This window comes from Gymnogyps californianus, chromosome 7 (genome assembly GCF_018139145.2).
Source record: "Gymnogyps californianus isolate 813 chromosome 7, ASM1813914v2, whole genome shotgun sequence".
In the NCBI taxonomy this organism is placed as follows: domain Eukaryota; kingdom Metazoa; phylum Chordata; class Aves; order Accipitriformes; family Cathartidae; genus Gymnogyps; species Gymnogyps californianus.
Window position 1 is genome coordinate 12,888,640 of NC_059477.1, and position 17,623 is coordinate 12,906,262.

The 17,623-nt window shown below is 43.5% G+C and overlaps 1 protein-coding gene across 1 annotated transcript in view; it reads right to left on the minus strand.

Moving 5' to 3' along the window:
• Positions 1 to 1,393: 1,393 nt before the first annotated feature.
• The window catches only part of SATB2 (SATB homeobox 2), a 133,686-nt gene continuing 117,456 nt past the window's right edge, over positions 1,394 to 17,623 (minus strand). Inside the window, exon 11 of the mRNA XM_050899841.1 lies at positions 1,394 to 1,866. Within this exon, the coding sequence (XP_050755798.1) occupies positions 1,411 to 1,866 (456 nt within the window). The 3' untranslated portion in view covers positions 1,394 to 1,410. The remainder of the gene's footprint in view (positions 1,867 to 17,623) is intronic.

Below are 17,623 nucleotides of genomic sequence, written 5' to 3' on the forward strand. Positions count from 1 at the left end.
GTAGCTGCTAGCGAGGTCGCTGCGAAACCCTTCGACAAGGAGGTGGATGGGTGTGAAGGGCCTCATGCGCCTGCGGCCCCCCGCGGCAGGGAGGCTGGGAAGCGCCTGCGCCTCGGACGCCGCGCACGGGAGGTGGGCTGCAGCCCGGGGGACCCGCGGCTGAAAACACTTCATTTCACTGGCACAAAACGCGTGACACGGAGGAAGCCCAGCTAAAACAGAAACACGGGGGAGGCTGGCAAGAAGGGCGAACGGGAAGTCAGCAACGCAAACCCTCGGTCTGTCAGCAATTTACCTGGACGGGATTGTTGGGATTGTGGCATTTTGTGTCCCACTGTAACTTTACACTTGTGTGTGTGTGTGTGTGTGTTTCACCTCAGTATAAACAAAAAGCAACAACAAGAAGGAAGCTTATAAATTTTAAGATCTGAAACAGAGAACAGGTAAATAAAATCCACAGTAAAATGTGGCCCATAGTATGAATTCCATACATCAAATCTCAACACATTATCTTTCTTCTCTTTCTACAAAGACCTCGTTAACGGACAAGTCTTCTATGCACTGAATTTCAGTTTTAGTCATTCTGAATCCCATGAAAATTCATCTGTTCACTACGGAAAGGACTGTCTGGAGAGTGGAACATGCTGTATCCTTTTAAGTGTGCATTGTGTTTAAAGTACTTTAACTTACTAGTTTTCTTTTTAAGGTGCCCTGATTTGTTTTTCCATTTTCTCTCTTTTTTTCCTCTTTTCTGTTTTTGGCAGTGTTGATTTATGTCTTTAAATACATACCTCAAAAATTACCCATCAAGTTGCCAGATAGGAAGCCATATAATAATGAAAAAAAAAAAAAAAAAAATCAGGGATAAACATAGAAAATAAATAGGAATTCAAAAATAGTCACCACACCCTGAGAGCAGGCGGCAGTTTATCAAAAAGCCAAAGCAACTCATTGTGAAGTGGTTTTAATACATAAACAAGTCTCATCTTTAAAGAACTCATTTCACAGTCTGTACTTTCAGGTTGTAAAGTTCCGTCCCATGCAATTTTAATATATATATATTTTATGTAAATATATATATATACACACAAAGTTGTAAATTTTCCTTCATGGATTTCATAGGACTTTTTCTTCCCATTTACTTGCTAGATGTCCCTTTCATAAGTGCAAGATTAATGAAGACATAATCCTATGTGATTACAATGATTACTTCAGTCAAATGTAGGAAGTGTAACACTCGAGTGTCTGTGTCAAGGCGATGTCTGATTGGGCGATGCTGAATTCATTCGGTTTGCACATGGATCATGCGCAACAGAAACAAACAAACAAAAAGTAAAAAGAGAAAAAAATTAAAACTAAAACCAGAAAATCCTTGGATCAATGTATTGCTTTCTGCGCTCCTATCTCACATTATCTCTGGTCGATGTCCGCTGGAGCCGCCTTGCTTTTGTCGGGGTTCTCCTCCTCAGGCTCCACTTTGTACATTTCCTCAGAGCCTTCCTCGCTGTCGTTCTCCTCTGACTCCGTCAGCAGCTCCTCATCCTTGTACTCTGCCACGTCAACCACCGTTCCCAAATGCTCTTTTAGCTTCCCGTGGTGCTTTACGTGGTAACGTTGGTTCTGGAAGAATTTGATGATGGTGTGTTTGGGGAGATCCAGCTGAGCAGAGAGGGTGTGGATGGCTTCCTGATCAGGGTAGAGACCCACGTCGTGGATAAAGCTTTGCAGGATACCTAGAGCTTCCAAGGAGATCTTGGTACGGGATCTTGGCTTTTTGGCACAACTGTCCTCAGCGGGTGGAGGAGGAGCCTCTTCTCTGGGTGGGGAATTCTCCTTCGCAGGCTGGGACTGCTGTCTGTGCAGCACCTACAAGACCAAACAGACACAGACTTCATGTACATGCTGACCCCCTCGGTGCTTGAGATAAGGGCACTTGTACAAGTCTTTACACAGGGTCTACTTTGTTGTGGTGAAGAAAAGTACTAATTAATATTCATTTTCCACTACCTTTCTCACCTGTAAGACCGCTGCACCAGTAACTACAGACTGAAAGGAGAAAGTGATATAAAAGGCAAACAATATAAAATAAATATAAAACCACAAAATAAATAAGAAATACAAAATGCAAGTAATAAAAAGAAATATAAAATAGCCAAAATAAAAATTAAGTCAAAAGATATTACAGTCTCGTGGCCATGATGACTGGCCAGTTGTCCCATCTCAGACAAGTCATCCTTCTGCTTTGCTCCTGTTCTCCCTACCTCCTCGTTTCCTCGTCTTTTTAGGCTAGAGACTCCCACCGTTTCTACAAGACGCCAAGTACCACAAAGGCCTAGTCACATGTAGGATTGTCAGGTGCTACTTCATCATGAATAATGATTTGGCATTAAAATCCATCACAGCTGCTTTATGGAAGAAAAAAATTAATAACAAAAGTGCAGAGATTTGTTAAGATTTCCCTTCTATGAAGAGCGACATCGTAGTCAGTTCAGTTGCTTCACAGAGCTGGCTTTAATGTGTCTCTTGAACAGATTTCTCTGTATTACATCTGTATTAATTTCACTAGTTGAGGAGTTCTGAGTTCAAATAATCATAGCCCTCCAGTCTGAGAAACCCTCTGGGCAAACACGCTTTTCAGTCTTGTAACAGATTTTCACCAGCAGTATCTCTTTTTCGGCAAGTTTAAAGAAAGCATATGTAGCTCTTAATCTTCCTAACAGCCACTTAAAATGACTAAGAAAGGGCCTTGTGCAGCCCTTATTCCAGGGGAAAAAATACCTGCTCTGAATTGTTAGAAATACAGAAGAGCTCCATATGCTTTCTTTAAAACCAAATCTATACAAGAGAGATTACCGGCAAAAATCCCCTACAGGATTGAAGGCTGTATTTGCCCAGAGGTTTCTTCAGATGCAGGGAAATAATTATTAGAACTCGATGCTACAGAGCTAACAAAATCAATATGGATAAATATTTCCTTCCACAAATAAGAGGGAATTCTGGCTCTTCACCCAAGAAGAAAATATCTTTGCTGCAAGCTGTAACATCCAGAAAATCAACCCTACATTAAAGCTCTCTAAAGGGAAAAAAATAAGGATAAATAATGGAAATATGCTGAGAACTTGCACTGAATTTTACACACATACTGAGCCCCCAGTAAAACGCTACACTAGTCAAGTTATTACTGCAAGAGGGAAGTCCGCTGTGGAATATCAGCCTGTTAGGCAAATAAATAAAAAGGCTCTGTGCCGAAGAGCCCTTTCCTCATTTCCTTCATCAAACGTTGCTGTCATAGTAATTTCTAACATCAGTGATCTCCAGTCACAGTTTTTGAAAAGCACATCAAAGTCCCCAGCCACTGCTCACCGCACACGTGCGGCCGAGGAGCTGAACCTGGAGGAGACGCTGTGAAAACGACCTGACCTGCAGCCTGGGCAAGGGGTTGCCTTTCTGCTGCTGCACTGACGGCACTCGGCGGCACTCAGCCGGCCGAGAGGGGCTACACCTCCAGCTGCTGCTCAGCACCAGTCACAGAGGCAGGACCCGGCGCCATGTCCCCAGTGCCTCCATGAGCAGCGGGTGCGCGTGCGAGGGCGTGCACGCGCAGACACACAACTGCACGTCCTGCCGACTGCAGCACAAGTCACTGCCGCCGCCGCCGCAGAGCGATGCTCGTGACAGTGGCGGAAAGCACCCAAACAAGGAGGCAGCTTCACAGCAGCCCCACACTGTCAGCTAAAAGCAGGCGTCACCACCGGTGACAGGCAGGGCTTGCCATGCTCCTGGCAAGAGCCGCTGGTGGGCAGAAGCGCTGCAAATGTTTCTTGGTGCCAATAGATTCATTTTCCCCTCAAGCATGTAAATATTCAGGGTGTCATAGGCATGGAGCTAACCAAGGAGCTGGGGGAAAGGAGAAATTCAAATGGAAATGATGGATATTCTGGTTTATGTTTTATTACATCTCTAGTAATAAAGGAGCATAATGTTCCAATGAACTGAATTGCTCAGCTGCTCTTTCAGGATTTCTTTTTTGACCATAGATTGTTTTCAAAGAGGACTGACGTTTCCAAATAGGGGGGTTACAGACGAGGGCCGGATCCGTACCTACATCGGCAGGGAGCACTGAAAGCAGCAGAGCCGGGATCGCTGACACTGGCCAAGGACCCAGCCTCATAAATTTGTCACACAGCCCCTACCTACATTATCTCCCCTGTTGTGCCCTCTGGTCCTGTCCCCTGACACTGTAAGGCCCAGAGCAGCCAAAAAAAAAGGATGTAATACCACAAATAAACGGCCAGGGAATTTACAGACAGCGTCATATGAAAAGCCTCAAGTAGCATTGCAGATCAGAAGCTGAATTCAAGTAGCAGCTAACAGAGATAGAAACACATCCAGAAAGAGTGTGAATTACTCAGTTCATTCTTGTTGGAGTTGCAAGTGGGCTTTTTTTCCCTTTTCAGTTGACAAATAGCACGAGAAACGATCCAGCCTGAAAAATGTTACAAGACTTCCAATCAAATATAATGATGAAAAAAATCCAACAATACAGGATCAGCAGCAGTAAAATGTTTAATTTGAAGGAGATGAAGAGATGCCTACAGCATCTATAAAGCAATCAACCAAAGAGAGAGGGCTGAGAGCAGGAGGGAAAGAATAATTTTACTTAACCCTTCCTTTTCTGGAGTGACCTCTCCATCCTCTCCAGAAGAGAAAACACATAACCCAGGGATTATCAGTGTAAAATATTAGAAGAAGTTGTATTTTATTTCACTTACTGTTTTCCTAAGTAATACAAAAACCTAAAGCTACTCCTATAACAGATAAATTTCATGATTTCACTAACTTCTGGGGGCTTGCTTTGGATTTCCAGTGGCATTAACAAAGGATTTCAGTGACACAACATTACCTGTATACAGAGAGATGGATAAATGCACAGATATGTGCATGTTGAGGCACATGATACAATATCAAATCTAAATTACCTTTCTTTTAAATATTTGCTTTGAACTACATTTGTAAAACACGCTGGTTGATTTGGGCAATTTGCTTACTTCGTGTCCAGCTCTGCATGCCACAGCCTCATAGAGGAGAGTAACCATTTTTGGCAGTTCCAGATTTTCAGATTGTGGGTCATTATTATGCTCTTAAATCTGCAGGTAAAATTTCCACTGGCTTCACGCACTGCTGTGTACACCCTGCCATAACACTTCGGTTTTCTGCACTGCAAAGAAGGAAACCCCACTGATCTTCTCTGATTAAAGTACAGGCTGCAGCACATTTTCCAGTGCAGATAAACTCCCCAAATGACAGTCTGACCTACCATGAAACACCACACGTATGGTGGGCTTCAGAGAGAAAGGATAAAAACGATGGCCACGCTCAGCTTTCCTTTTCCCAAGAAAGCTGGCGGTGGGCTCGGAAGGGTGCACATCCCGGCGTAGGTGCACCGTGCCCCCCTTTCCCACTCCCTTCTCCTTCCTCCGTGCCCTTCCCCACTGCTCCCCGGCCACAGGTGGGGCAGTCTCCTCCTCCTCCTCCACAGCCACCACCATCTGCAGCTGACTTCCCTTCCCCTCCCTCCCTCCTCACTGACTCCCCATCTACTTTCAAATCAAATGTGAAGATATAGATTTCCTTCCATGCCCACAGGACTTATTTTTTCCATCCCTTCAAGAGATTTCATTTTTAAACTCTACAGGCATGGCTGCCTTCTCAGCATTTCAGAACTGAGCAGCTTTGGAAGATGCTGCTTTATGAAGGTTCATTCAGTAGACTTTAACCTCACAGACAAACTCATTTTTTCAAACAAATTAACCAGCCCTGGTAGAAAACTTGCAAGAAAATGAATATGATGGAAGTTGACTTTAAAAGATAAAGTGACTGGTCTTAAATCGCACTGTACTGAAATATGATTTGAAGGCCACAATGAAAACCAGCTGGAAGCCATGTGTAAAATATAATAGTACATGCCTACAGGGAAGGAAGTGAGATATTGAATGATTAAGTTTAGGAGAGTATATAATGTAGTGTATCATTACGGGAGTGATCAGGATTACTTGTAATAAGCTAAGGGTTTGTGGTCTTTCTAAAATCCAAAGCCAAGAATTATTGGGGGGAAGGGATCACCGCACTGTTTTACACGTATCCGCTCCCCATGTCTCGGGACGCTCCCTCAGGAGAAACCTGACTTCGGCAGACAGGGACAGCCGCATTCCCACAGAAAAGAGAGGTGAGCGAACCCAAACTGAATGATGAACGTCATGTAATTGCAGTCTGTGTCTGCACTGTATTTAATTTTGGCTGGATTCACTATCCCACTGATGGTTGTTTCCATTTCCACCCACTTTCTAGCTAGAACTAGACACGTGAAAATGGTGAGTCGCTAAGGGGAGCCAAGCAGGATGCTTGAGCGGGGTACACACACACACACTCGGGCATCAAATGCAGCGAGGCACCAGCTGACAACACTTGCTCTGTGAAATGCCACCTTTCATTGCCTGAACAGCCGTTGCAGCAGATTAGAAACAGGAACTGCATTTCTACATGAAAACCCCAAGCTCTTTTGTTTCGTAGTGTGGTTCTGCTCTTCCCTTTGCAGACAGGATTAGTCATGTGAGCTCCCATCCGATGGGTTTTGATGAGATGATGAGGTGCCCCTTACTATGAGAAACACCGAAAATGTTACATTCTTGGAAGACAAGACTGTGCATTTGCAACAGAGATTGCCCTTGTTGAACAGACACCGCCTTCCTCTGTGCATGGACAGAGTGAGCACCGACAGGTACCTCAAGGGACGTGTGCTGGCCAGTACCAATTCTCATAACCCAAACCCACAAGGAGCAAAGTTGAATGGATTGGCCTTCTCTTCGCCAGGGGAAGTTTAAATTGGATATCAAGAAAAACTTCTTCACTGAAAGGGTTGTCAAGCATTGGAACAGGCTGCCCAGGGAAGTGGTTGAGTCACCATCCGTGGAGGTATTTAAAAGATGTGTAGATGTGACACTTAGGGACATGGGTTAGTGGTGTACTTGGCAGTGTTAGCTTTATGGTTGGACTCAATGATCTTAAAGGTCTCCTCCAACCTAAATGATTCTATGATTCTATTCTCCACGGTGGGAAGGGGTCTCACCTTTTAGCTTTCCTTCACATTTACATTGCTCTTGTAGCCAGCCATAACACTGTATCACACCAAGGACTTTTATGCCAAAGAGAGCAAGTTTTTAGCCTGCTTAAGGAGCCCAAAATAAAAGCCAGAGAGAATGCACACACATTACAAAACATTGGTTCAGTACCTGTGTTTGGTACATCTAACACCGGTCATCTATTACATCCCTTACAAGCATTCAAGGCTAGTCAGCAGGATTTGCCACCAGTTTGACTCAATGCAAAAATGGATTCACTACGTACTTCATGTAAGCAAGCCCGCTGGAAAAGCTCCTTCCCAATGACTAGCCGAAATCAAAGGGAGGGTGGAGGACAACCCTAAACAAGGTGTTCAGCTGCATTTTACTGAGACCTGCAGCTGGAATTTGCAACACTTCACCTCTGCAAGCCGAGAGCTCCCAGGCAGTGCCTAGCTATCATGTTAAGAGTTTACTTAAGAGACAACCTCCATCACCTTGCAAAGAAATCTTATACCTAGAAGGAGGCACTGTCCCTCTTAGCAGATCTTACAGGAAAAATCTGCGGGAGATTATCTATTCAAACAAACAGCCTTACACTGCCTACCCCCAGTCTATCTTTCTTCATATACAGAAATGTGCAAGAAGAGAACAGAGCAAGCTGCTGCCATAAACAGGCTTGCACCCTGACAGCCTCCCAGTCTGGGGCTCGCAGGGGTAAGAGCATTAATTAGACATAATCACTGTGCCAAGACACTTTACAGGTTTCCTAGGAATGTCTGTACAAGAAACTGTAGCAGAAGTTACAATTTGCACCTGTGTTCATTTCTTTCCTCTTAAAAATGTCGTTGTTAGACTACTCTTTTTTTTTTTTCCTTGCAAAAATACATTCATTTGGGTAAACACTGCAGCACTAGTCGCAGCTCCAAATGAAGTATTTTCTTTGGGCTCATTCTCACAGTGGTGATTTCACACCTTGACACCATAAAGCTGTGTTAAAGACTGTGGTTTAGTTTCCTTGCTTTTCTTGGATTATACAGTATCCTAAGGTCAAAACTCAGGAAAATCCAAAACTGTTATTAAAAAAGAAAAAGTATCTATGAAGTGATGACAAATTGCAGACTACAGGTGTTAGATTACATTTTGACTCCAGGCAGGTTTAATATACTTTAGTTTCCTTTTACAATTGCCCTTAGCAGGTACTGTTATCGGTAAGGGATTTAAAAAAATATATGGTACTCAATAAAAGAAGACCGTGTCAAAAGAAATCAATATGAGCGTGCAAAATGGTAGGAAGTCTGACATGGATAAATATGTTCACTTTCATCTAACTTCAGTCTGAGCTTCTTTTAATTTTGTAGCTCAAATGCTAGCCGCACATCCTGTGCATTTTCCAATGCAGCTTAGTATATGCTTCACAAGAGTAAACACCATTATTAGAGATAATTGTAATACATGTTTGTGATATGATGTACCCCGTCTCATGCAAGCCAGACCAAATCAGCCAACCAGAGCTGGTGGCTACAACAACTTGTAATCCAGCAGCCCTGGGTCCTATTCAGCTGCAAAGACAAAGCGGTCACACAGTAAAAAAATCCCCCAAATATTCAGGCCTCTCCTATCACCCTTCATCTGCTACTGACCACCACTGCAGCCAGAACATTGGATGAGACAAACCCTGTGTCCTAAATCTCTCAGCTCTGAGGTACAAGTCACTCTGAGCCACGCAAAAGGGGAGTCAGAGAGAACTGTGAGGAGAGAAATGAGTTACACAGGGAACCCGAAGTCAAAGACAAGTTTGGTTTCCAGGCTGGAATGTGAGCTGGTTGAAGTGATTCATTTTAACATCTTTGGAGCACACTTGCCACATGCTTCCCTTTGCTTTAAGGCGGTCGCCTTGCTTAAGGGCAGGAAATAGGCAGTGATCTGAAAACATGGCAAGACACTGAACAGACACCCAGTCTCTGAAATAGCGGCCCCATCCTGCAATTCTTCTCCAGGACCAAACTGTCAAAAATGGTCAAAAAGGTGACAAAAAAGACAACAGGAAGAAAAAAACCCAACCAAACAAACTTTCAGTTGCGCATTGCTTTTGCCATCCCACGCAAAGTGATAAGCATAAGCATTAACAAAACACAATTAATCTTGACTTGAAGGCGGGGGGAAGGTGTCTCCCCCCCCGGCACACACTGCTCCTATTAATGATAACAGGAGCTTAGCATGCATCAAAGAGCAAATACACCACAAAACATTTTTAAGAGCTATCATCACTGGAGATAAAATATAAATTACAGCTTGATTACACTGCGCTGCTAAGAGGCTACATGTGCAGCATAGCTCGCAGTGACAACTGGAGATGACCAGATAACTTTTGGACAGGCCTAAGGTTACTGTAAAACATCTGTGTGGAGGAATCTTTCCTTGTCTTTGCTTTCCTTTCAAGAAGCCGTGGCAATGCTGTCTGCGCAGTTGTTTGAAGAATGTTTACAAATCAGCTTGACAAAGAGAAAAAAAAAATTCTGCCATCACTTGACCACAATCATGATCTTATTCTTCAGTAATGCGTGGTTTATTTCCCTTTCCTGATCTCTGTTAATAGACAGCACGTGCCTACACAATAGCCACTATTTTGTCTGTATAATGTTAAAAAAATAAATCACAAAACTCTGACAATGCAGAGCAGTGTCCCGGTGTTTCCTGGGGTAACTGCTCTCCCTCGAACGCTAACTCAACTCTTCCCACAAAAGCACAGGCACAACTTTCATTGCTGTGCAAGTGCCTGAGAACTGGCTGATTTTATGGGGTAGCATAAATGAGCTCATGCTGATGAATGTTAGTGGATTAGCTCTGAATTTCCCATCTTTGGCTGGTTTAAGCCAGATTCTTAGGTTTACTGCATAGTAACTGTGGCCAGCAGTGGATACCCCTTTCTTGAATACCTAGCTGTAGCCTGGGAGGGTTGTCAACAACTACTATTCAGCCCACAGGTGGAGCCGGCACGTACCTACTGTATAAATACGCAACAGGCCAGATTCATTCCGGCTTCTGCTGGCACAAACCAGGGTGCTGGTGACAGAGGCCGATGTGGCCAGGAAGCATTGCACAACGCCGCTGCAGACTCTCTCCTGAAGGCATCGGTGATGGATGGCTCCATTGTCTGGGGATGGGGCATGGCCAGCACAGCTGGCACAGGGCTGGCTTGCTGCATCCTCTGGCAGGCAGGCAGGACTCTGCCGGCCTCGAAGAAGCCATGCAAGCCTCTCTTGCCTATAACCTGTGGTAGTGTGCTGGTTTTGGCTGGGGTAGAGTTAATTTTCTTCATAGTAGCTGGTATGGGGCTATGTTTTGGATTTGTGCTGGAAACAGTGTTGATAACACAGGAAAGTTTTAGTTATTGCTGAGCAGTGCTTACGCAGAGTCAAGGCCTTTTCTGGTCCTCATACTGCCACGCCAGCGAGTAGGCTGGGGGGTGCACAAGAAGTTGGGAGGGGACACAGCTGGGACAGCTGACCTCAGCTGACCAAAGGGACATTCCATACCATATGACATCATGCTCAGCATATAAAGGTGGGGGAAGAAGGAGGAAGGGGGGGACACGTTCGGAGTGATGGCATTTGTCTTCCCAAGTAACCATTACGTGTGATGGAGCCCTGCTTTCCTGGAGATGGCTGAACACCTGCCTGCCCATGGGAAGCAGTGAATGAATTCCTTGTTTTGCTTTGCTCGCTCGCGCGCGTGGCTTTTGCTTTACCTATTAAACTGCCTTCATCTCAACCCATGAGTTTTCTCACTTTTACCCTTCTGATTCTCTCCCCCATCCCACTGGGGGAGAGTGAGCGAGCAGCTGCGTGGTGCTTAGTTGCCGGCTGGGGTTAAACCATGACAGGCAGCAAGGCAGCCTCCCCTCACAAGGGAAAAAGCAACAGCACCGTAAAGGTTCGCGCTGCCCTTCTGCATGGTGATGCCAACTGGAGTCCCATGTGAGTGGGACTTTCAACATCTGTGTGCGCATCAAGGGCCACAAAACCTTCCAGTTACCACTTATCTTCTTCAAAACAAGACCATGAGCTCTGCGGGCCTCTGACTTGCCTCTTCCGTGCTTTCTCTTGCAGCCCTAGCAAGGCTCTCCGGGGTGCTATGGCATGCAGAGCCCTGCTTGGCAGTTTCCAAATAGACCCTGACCTTGGTTGTGGCTGGACGGAGGGTCTGTCAAAGACTTCGGATCGATTCTGAGTTCCCCATCCCAACCCTGCTAATCCTAATGAGGAGCTGGCAGAATGCCACAGGAACTAAGGAAGCAACAAAAGGCTTTTTGGGTTGCTTTTCTGCAGACAAAATACTTCTGGTATCCTCTACATTTTCTTGTTTAATTAACACTACACATGTTCTCCTTTTCTTTCGAAAATCAGAAGAGTATTTGTGGGCAGTGTGAGCAAGATCTTCCTTGACAAGCCCCAACCTACAGCCATGCTTAAGGTCAAGCTCTAAACCCCTAACTATGGTGGCATGAATGGCACCACTATAATCAGGAGTAGGCACTGCATTATTTCAGGAAGGACATGTTTGAATTAGACGCTGGATTCTGGTGGGGGGTGGGGGGATAATTATTCGTCCCATCAAACTGTTTTAGGTCCTTACAGATGGCTATTTGGGGTTCCAGGAATACCCAACTGTACTGCTAATTTTTACAATGGGGGCAGTTAGAAGTCAGGAGAACCTGACTGTTATGGTTAGTGAAAATAGTAGATTTGTGCTGATAAAACACTACTCAGCATGTTTTTTGCTTTCTAGACGTAACCACCAATGCACTTAATAACAGGACTTGAGCAAACTATACTGTGTGAATCAAACACATAAAAGTATAAATATTCCTTTTTTTAGAAAGCAAGTCTTAAAAAGTGCATTATAATCAACTACCATGGTAAAAGCAAAATATCCAGCATTACCACACACGCAACTGGCATAATGAGCTTTATTATACCCTTAGCTTGAAACTGGGTAATAAAAATCAAATGACCAAAGTACAGTCTCCCGCACAGATTAGGGCACTGAGGACAGGAGGCCTCAGAGAATTAGATCTAAAATCCTTTGTCTTCCTGATTACACTCTGGAAAAGGTGGGCATGTCCAGAAGACTGAGGAAGCTACGCTGGTGTTACTGCTCTCCATGTCTCACTACTGTGACCTGTACCTATTTTACAGATTCTGGATGCTGGAAGAAAAAGGCTTTACGGAAAGTAAACAGCACCTGCAGTTTATATTCACAGTACTAGAAAATATGCAGTTGGGGAAAAAAAAAGGTATTTTGTTCATTTTTAATAAAATGGTTTAATGTATGGCCAGCAAGGCAGTATTAGGACAAAGCAGAGGATGACATTGTTATGGCCCTGGGATCCATCCCTGGCTTTGCCGCTCCCTGCTGTGGGGAGCTCTGTGGACCGCTCAGCTCGTGGCTGGCTACACACACATAATCGCAGGGGTAAGCTCACACTTAACACCAGCCTGCAGCTAGTGTAAGTCTGTGAGCAAGGAGCCCCAGGTTTTTGCTAGAAATGCAAAACATCATTCTTTGCTTCATTAAGATTAGAATTGTGTGGCATTTTTCAGTCAAAAATCTTTCTTTCGGTCAAAAATGTCGACTGAGTGACATCAAAGTATTGCCTAAATAAAGTCTACTTTGCCAAGCTGTTTGCCTGGGGTGGCGGTGGGGGTGGATATTCTGACAAAGTTCAAGCAGTTGTTTAGGCATTTTTCATGAAACAGCATATTCTAGTTGCTTTTATTCAGAACAACTTTTGCTCTTCAAATTCTTCCTATTTTCCTTTAAAGCATTATGTTGCTCTAAACTGCCGCAAACCTATTTTTGTAATTTTAACTGAAAATAATAATTTAAAAAGCACCAACATATTTTTTTCTTTCAGTATTTCAGAAATGTCAGCAACCCCTTAAACTCAGCTCAAGCATTGCTATAGCTCTAGGCTGTACCACCCAAGGAACAGAAGCTCATAGCCATCTATCTACCCACCTACCTCCTTCACCGTCATATTTACAAAGGGTTGTACTGATGGGAGCTCTGAAAGAATGAAATGTAACGCAGTTTATAAAAGGAGTTGGATGTGAATCTTTCCTGTCTCAAAATCCAATAAAGCTTATGATTTTTATTGCATGTGGGAGTCCTTTGGTCTATGTAATACTGATTAGCAGCTTGGCCAGTAAGTCTGATAAAACCAGAAAGTACTTTCGAATATATTCTGGCCAGAGACAACTGGGAGTGAAGCGTGCGTGTTGCAGCTGATGGCCCCAGGGGCACACACGTACCTTGGGATTTCTCCCTTGGTTCTGTTCCATCTCGCCATGGTTTTGTTCCATTCTCTCCAGAAAGAACGACTCCAAGCCTCTCTTATCCTTGAATCTTCCCGGAAAGGAGGCATCATCTCAAAACTATTTCCCCTCACCTTTCCAACACGCATGAACACAAAAAATTTACAACCTGCTTCAGTCAGGGCTCTGGACCAGACTTTAATGGATCCCAAACAGAGCAACGCAGCATTCTTACTCCTGATCTCATATAAACAAGGGAACACCAGCAATAGCATTACTCCAAGCCAGCAATGCTTCCCTGGTGCTAATCAGGCCATTAAAAAGGCATAAAGCAGTTTGTTTGATGCAGATGGACAAAGACAACCACAGAAATGAATCAAAACCAGGGAAAAATTAGAGATTAAAAGTAATAATACTCCTTTCAGCAAACCACAGTCTGAATGCATGATAAGTGGCTAAAAGACACAATCACTGCAAGATCTAGAGACAAAAAAATATCTCCTGACTGAATGAAATGTAAATTAAACTCACGCTGGTACAGAAGCATTTCCTTCACAGGGCAGTACTCACTGCCATCGGGAAATCCAGACCCGTTTGCTGCAAACGAGGGCTGCCACAGCTGACCCTCCCTGATCTCGCTTAAGGAAAACACACACGCTCAAAGTCAACAGTTGGAGGGAAAGGAAGAAAAACCCAAATGTGGCAGACTCACTAGAAGAGATTTCCATGGAGGTTCCCTCCCCAAATAAGCAGATGGTTTCCTGTTAGTCAGGGTCAGGGACTGCCCATGCGGTTTCCTGCCTGCTTGCCTTTGTAGCTTATCTAGATCTCATCAAGATACACAGTCCGAAAAAATTAGAATGGCTAAGTACAGAAATTAGGGAAACTAAATACAAATGAGCCTTGGTTTGCATTTGTGCAGACGAGCAGGGGAATCTGTGCCCGCGGGTGGCATGAATGCAGCGGTGCTGACCCCTCTGCTGGGGCAGCCACGTCAGGCTGCAGCAGATCTCATCTGCAGAGGCCAGTTCAGGTCTCGTTAATGCCGTGGTGCCTGCCCAGGCACCAAAGCCGTGCCTAACTCTATCCAAAACACTCTGGGAAACAGCTCAGCCGCTTTGAAAAGACCCTTGACATCAGTTTACAACCCGGCCTGCTTTAACTGTGGTGTCGGTGCCCGCCGGCCTGCCAGCTCCACTGCGTATCCCTGTCCACACTCGCAGCCCTCAGAGGGGTGACACACATGCAATGCATGTCTACGTGCTTTGCAAAGCTCCGGGCAGACACTGGCTCTTCCAATGCTGTGCATGGGAGCAAAACAAAAATCCGACCAGGAACGTATGCACAAGCTACCATATGGAAAGGGCATTCTCAAATTCAACCCTGAAATCCAGATGAGATCTGAGCGAAGAACAGTTTCACTTAAAGGAAATCTCTGAGGTCAACCAGCAATTAACTGAAAGGTTCTGATTGAATACGCTATTGACTGCGCTCACATCAGACAGCTTCCTGTTTATTATACCTTATGGGCTGTCTAGGTGCCAAGACATTAAACTGTCAATAATCTATTAATACTAAACAGCTCCTCCCTCCTTACTCCCCCATGCAAATACTCTTAGGCTAAGAAACTGCTCTAAAAAGATGGAAATTCTTCAAGTGAGATGGAAATGAGCTTTTCAGGGTATTTCTTTGCTTGGTTCCAGCTGAAAGTACAGCAACATTCATAAACAATATAACACGCAGTCTATAACTACATGGAAAAAATTGTGTTAAAAAAAATCAGACATGATTGAGACCATATCCTGAAATCTGGCTTTCTTTTCCAAGCCATCTTTAAACAGTCTAAGTTAAATTTAATTAACAATTTACAACAAGGAGAGAGAAGTTATTTAAAGAGAGGCCTACAGGTCCTTAACATTCAGTGTCTGGGAAACAGTTGTATACAAAAAAAAAGTTTTAATGAATTTAATAGAGAAAAGCACTTTAATTAAATGCTGTCAAAGAGGATTGTATTAATGACTGCACACAAAGGAATTTAAAGCAAGCCAAGTATATTTAGCAAATAGGAAGTAGGCTTTCAGAGGCTGCAACTATTTATGTTTCTGCCATTGCAATGCATCTAGGAGATCGCGTTGCCAATTGAAAGCAGTTATGTTATTAGATATGATTTTATTTATTATGGATTATTAAAATTTTAAATGCTGCAGGGAATACATTTATTTCACTTCTAAAATGAAAGAACAAAGATATTTCCTGCTTGTTCAGTAAGAGGAGAAATAGAAGAGGAAATAAATAATAAATAATAATAATAACTTAACACTTAACTAGTGAAGTGCTGTCCAGACAGATCTTTTTATGGGGCTTGTTGAGTCCTGGAATTTTAGCGTGTCTCTTTCTTTCTGCTACAACTGGATGGATTCACAGTTGCTACCGCAGCTTCTCTCAACACAGCACGGTAAGAGTAGCCAGCTCTTACTCCTCATGGGCAGAATACAACTCCTCGTTGTATCCTGCGGTAGCACAAGGGACTTCTGCGATACTCTGCATGTTTCAAATCTAAAAATTACCAAAATCCCAAGAAGTAAAAAGAAATCTAGGTTGCCAAGCTTTTTGCAAGCAAGATTGAGAAGACCAAGGTTTTCCAGACCTAACCAAGAGACTTAGCCACACAACTCTCATAAAAGCCCCTAACAACTATGGGTCTCCATTAAGCCTTTTTGCAGGACGTGCTCGCCTTCCTCAACATCCATGTGACGAGACTTGTGGCAGGAAGGAAGAGGGCTCTTCACAATCCTCCCTGCCCACGTGCCTTGGATTCAAGTGCAGCACGTCAAATGGGCATGGCCTAATAAGAGCATAATGTAGAGATCCAAACCATAAATTTGAGAAAAAGCAACTAGACAATTCAAGGGTGTCAACATTATTTTGTACTATGATGGTACAAATAGCATGAAGCTAAATTTATCCAAACTGGAAACCGAGGAATGTTTTTTGACACAAAGTTAATGAGATGGCTGGGTCTGTAATATCCAGGATACGTTCTGTGATTTACCACATCCTTTTTGCCATATGTAATGGTAAGAGGTTAATAATGATTTTAGATGTTTCAAACTTCTGAATGCTCCACCAGAGGCACCTTATACGTGCTTGTATTCCTTGGTTTCTGAACAGCAAGTTCCTTTTAAGTTAGGCACCACGGTGTGAGTTAGTCCCAAATTACTGGTTTTAAAATGTATTTATTTCCACTTAAGTATAAGATTTTTACCTTCTAATTTGAAACATGAAGAAGTGAGTAGAACTGGGGGAAAAGACATTGGAAAGGAGGCACAAGGGGATACCTACTTCTTTTCACAATGTGAGTAGCATCATAAATGGTGAAGTTCAATTTTCTAAATACATTATCTGATTTTTGTTTAAGACATTAATAAAAGTCATGTGTGATGTGTGTCGAGAATGTAGCCTTTGTTGTTCCACAGCTAGGGATCTTGCAAACAGCTTCACTTTGTCTGTGCCAAGATATTTTGGAATATTCTTTGAAACACTGTAAGCATAGATGACTGTGAGAAAAAATATGTGCTACTGTACTTCTGGATACTTGATGTGTGAGAACAGTGCATACACACAAAAACATTTCCCGTTTCAATCTGCAGTTCCTGTAAAAGTCCATACAAACATGGAACAACATACACAGCATACTAACCCTGAAAAAAACATATCCCTGAACATATTAGAGTCTCTGGGTATTTCCAACCATTCAGGAAAAAAAAAAAGGAAGGAAAAAAAAAAAAAGTTCACACCAATGAATTTCCAAAAAGACTGGCCCGAGGCAAGAAGACCAAGCATCTATGTCCTGCTCTGTCATAGCCTAACTCCCAGCACTGCCCAGAAGCTGCACGATTTCCTTCAGAGATGCTGTGCAACAGGGGAGGAAGAGCAGCTCACTCGCTCTCAGAGATCTTTGGGGGACAAGCAGTGCAATGGGCTCTGGTAGCACAATACAATGTTGTTTCCCTCCCCACGTAATTTTTACGATTGCCTATCTGCACAGAAAGGCCAGCTGCAATGATCCAGGGCTCTAACTTTATCCTAAAATTTCTGTAAGGAGCCCGAGAATAAAATATTGCATATGGCCAGTAGCCTATAAACATTTACATATCTCTAAGGCCTGATATTATCATTTATGTA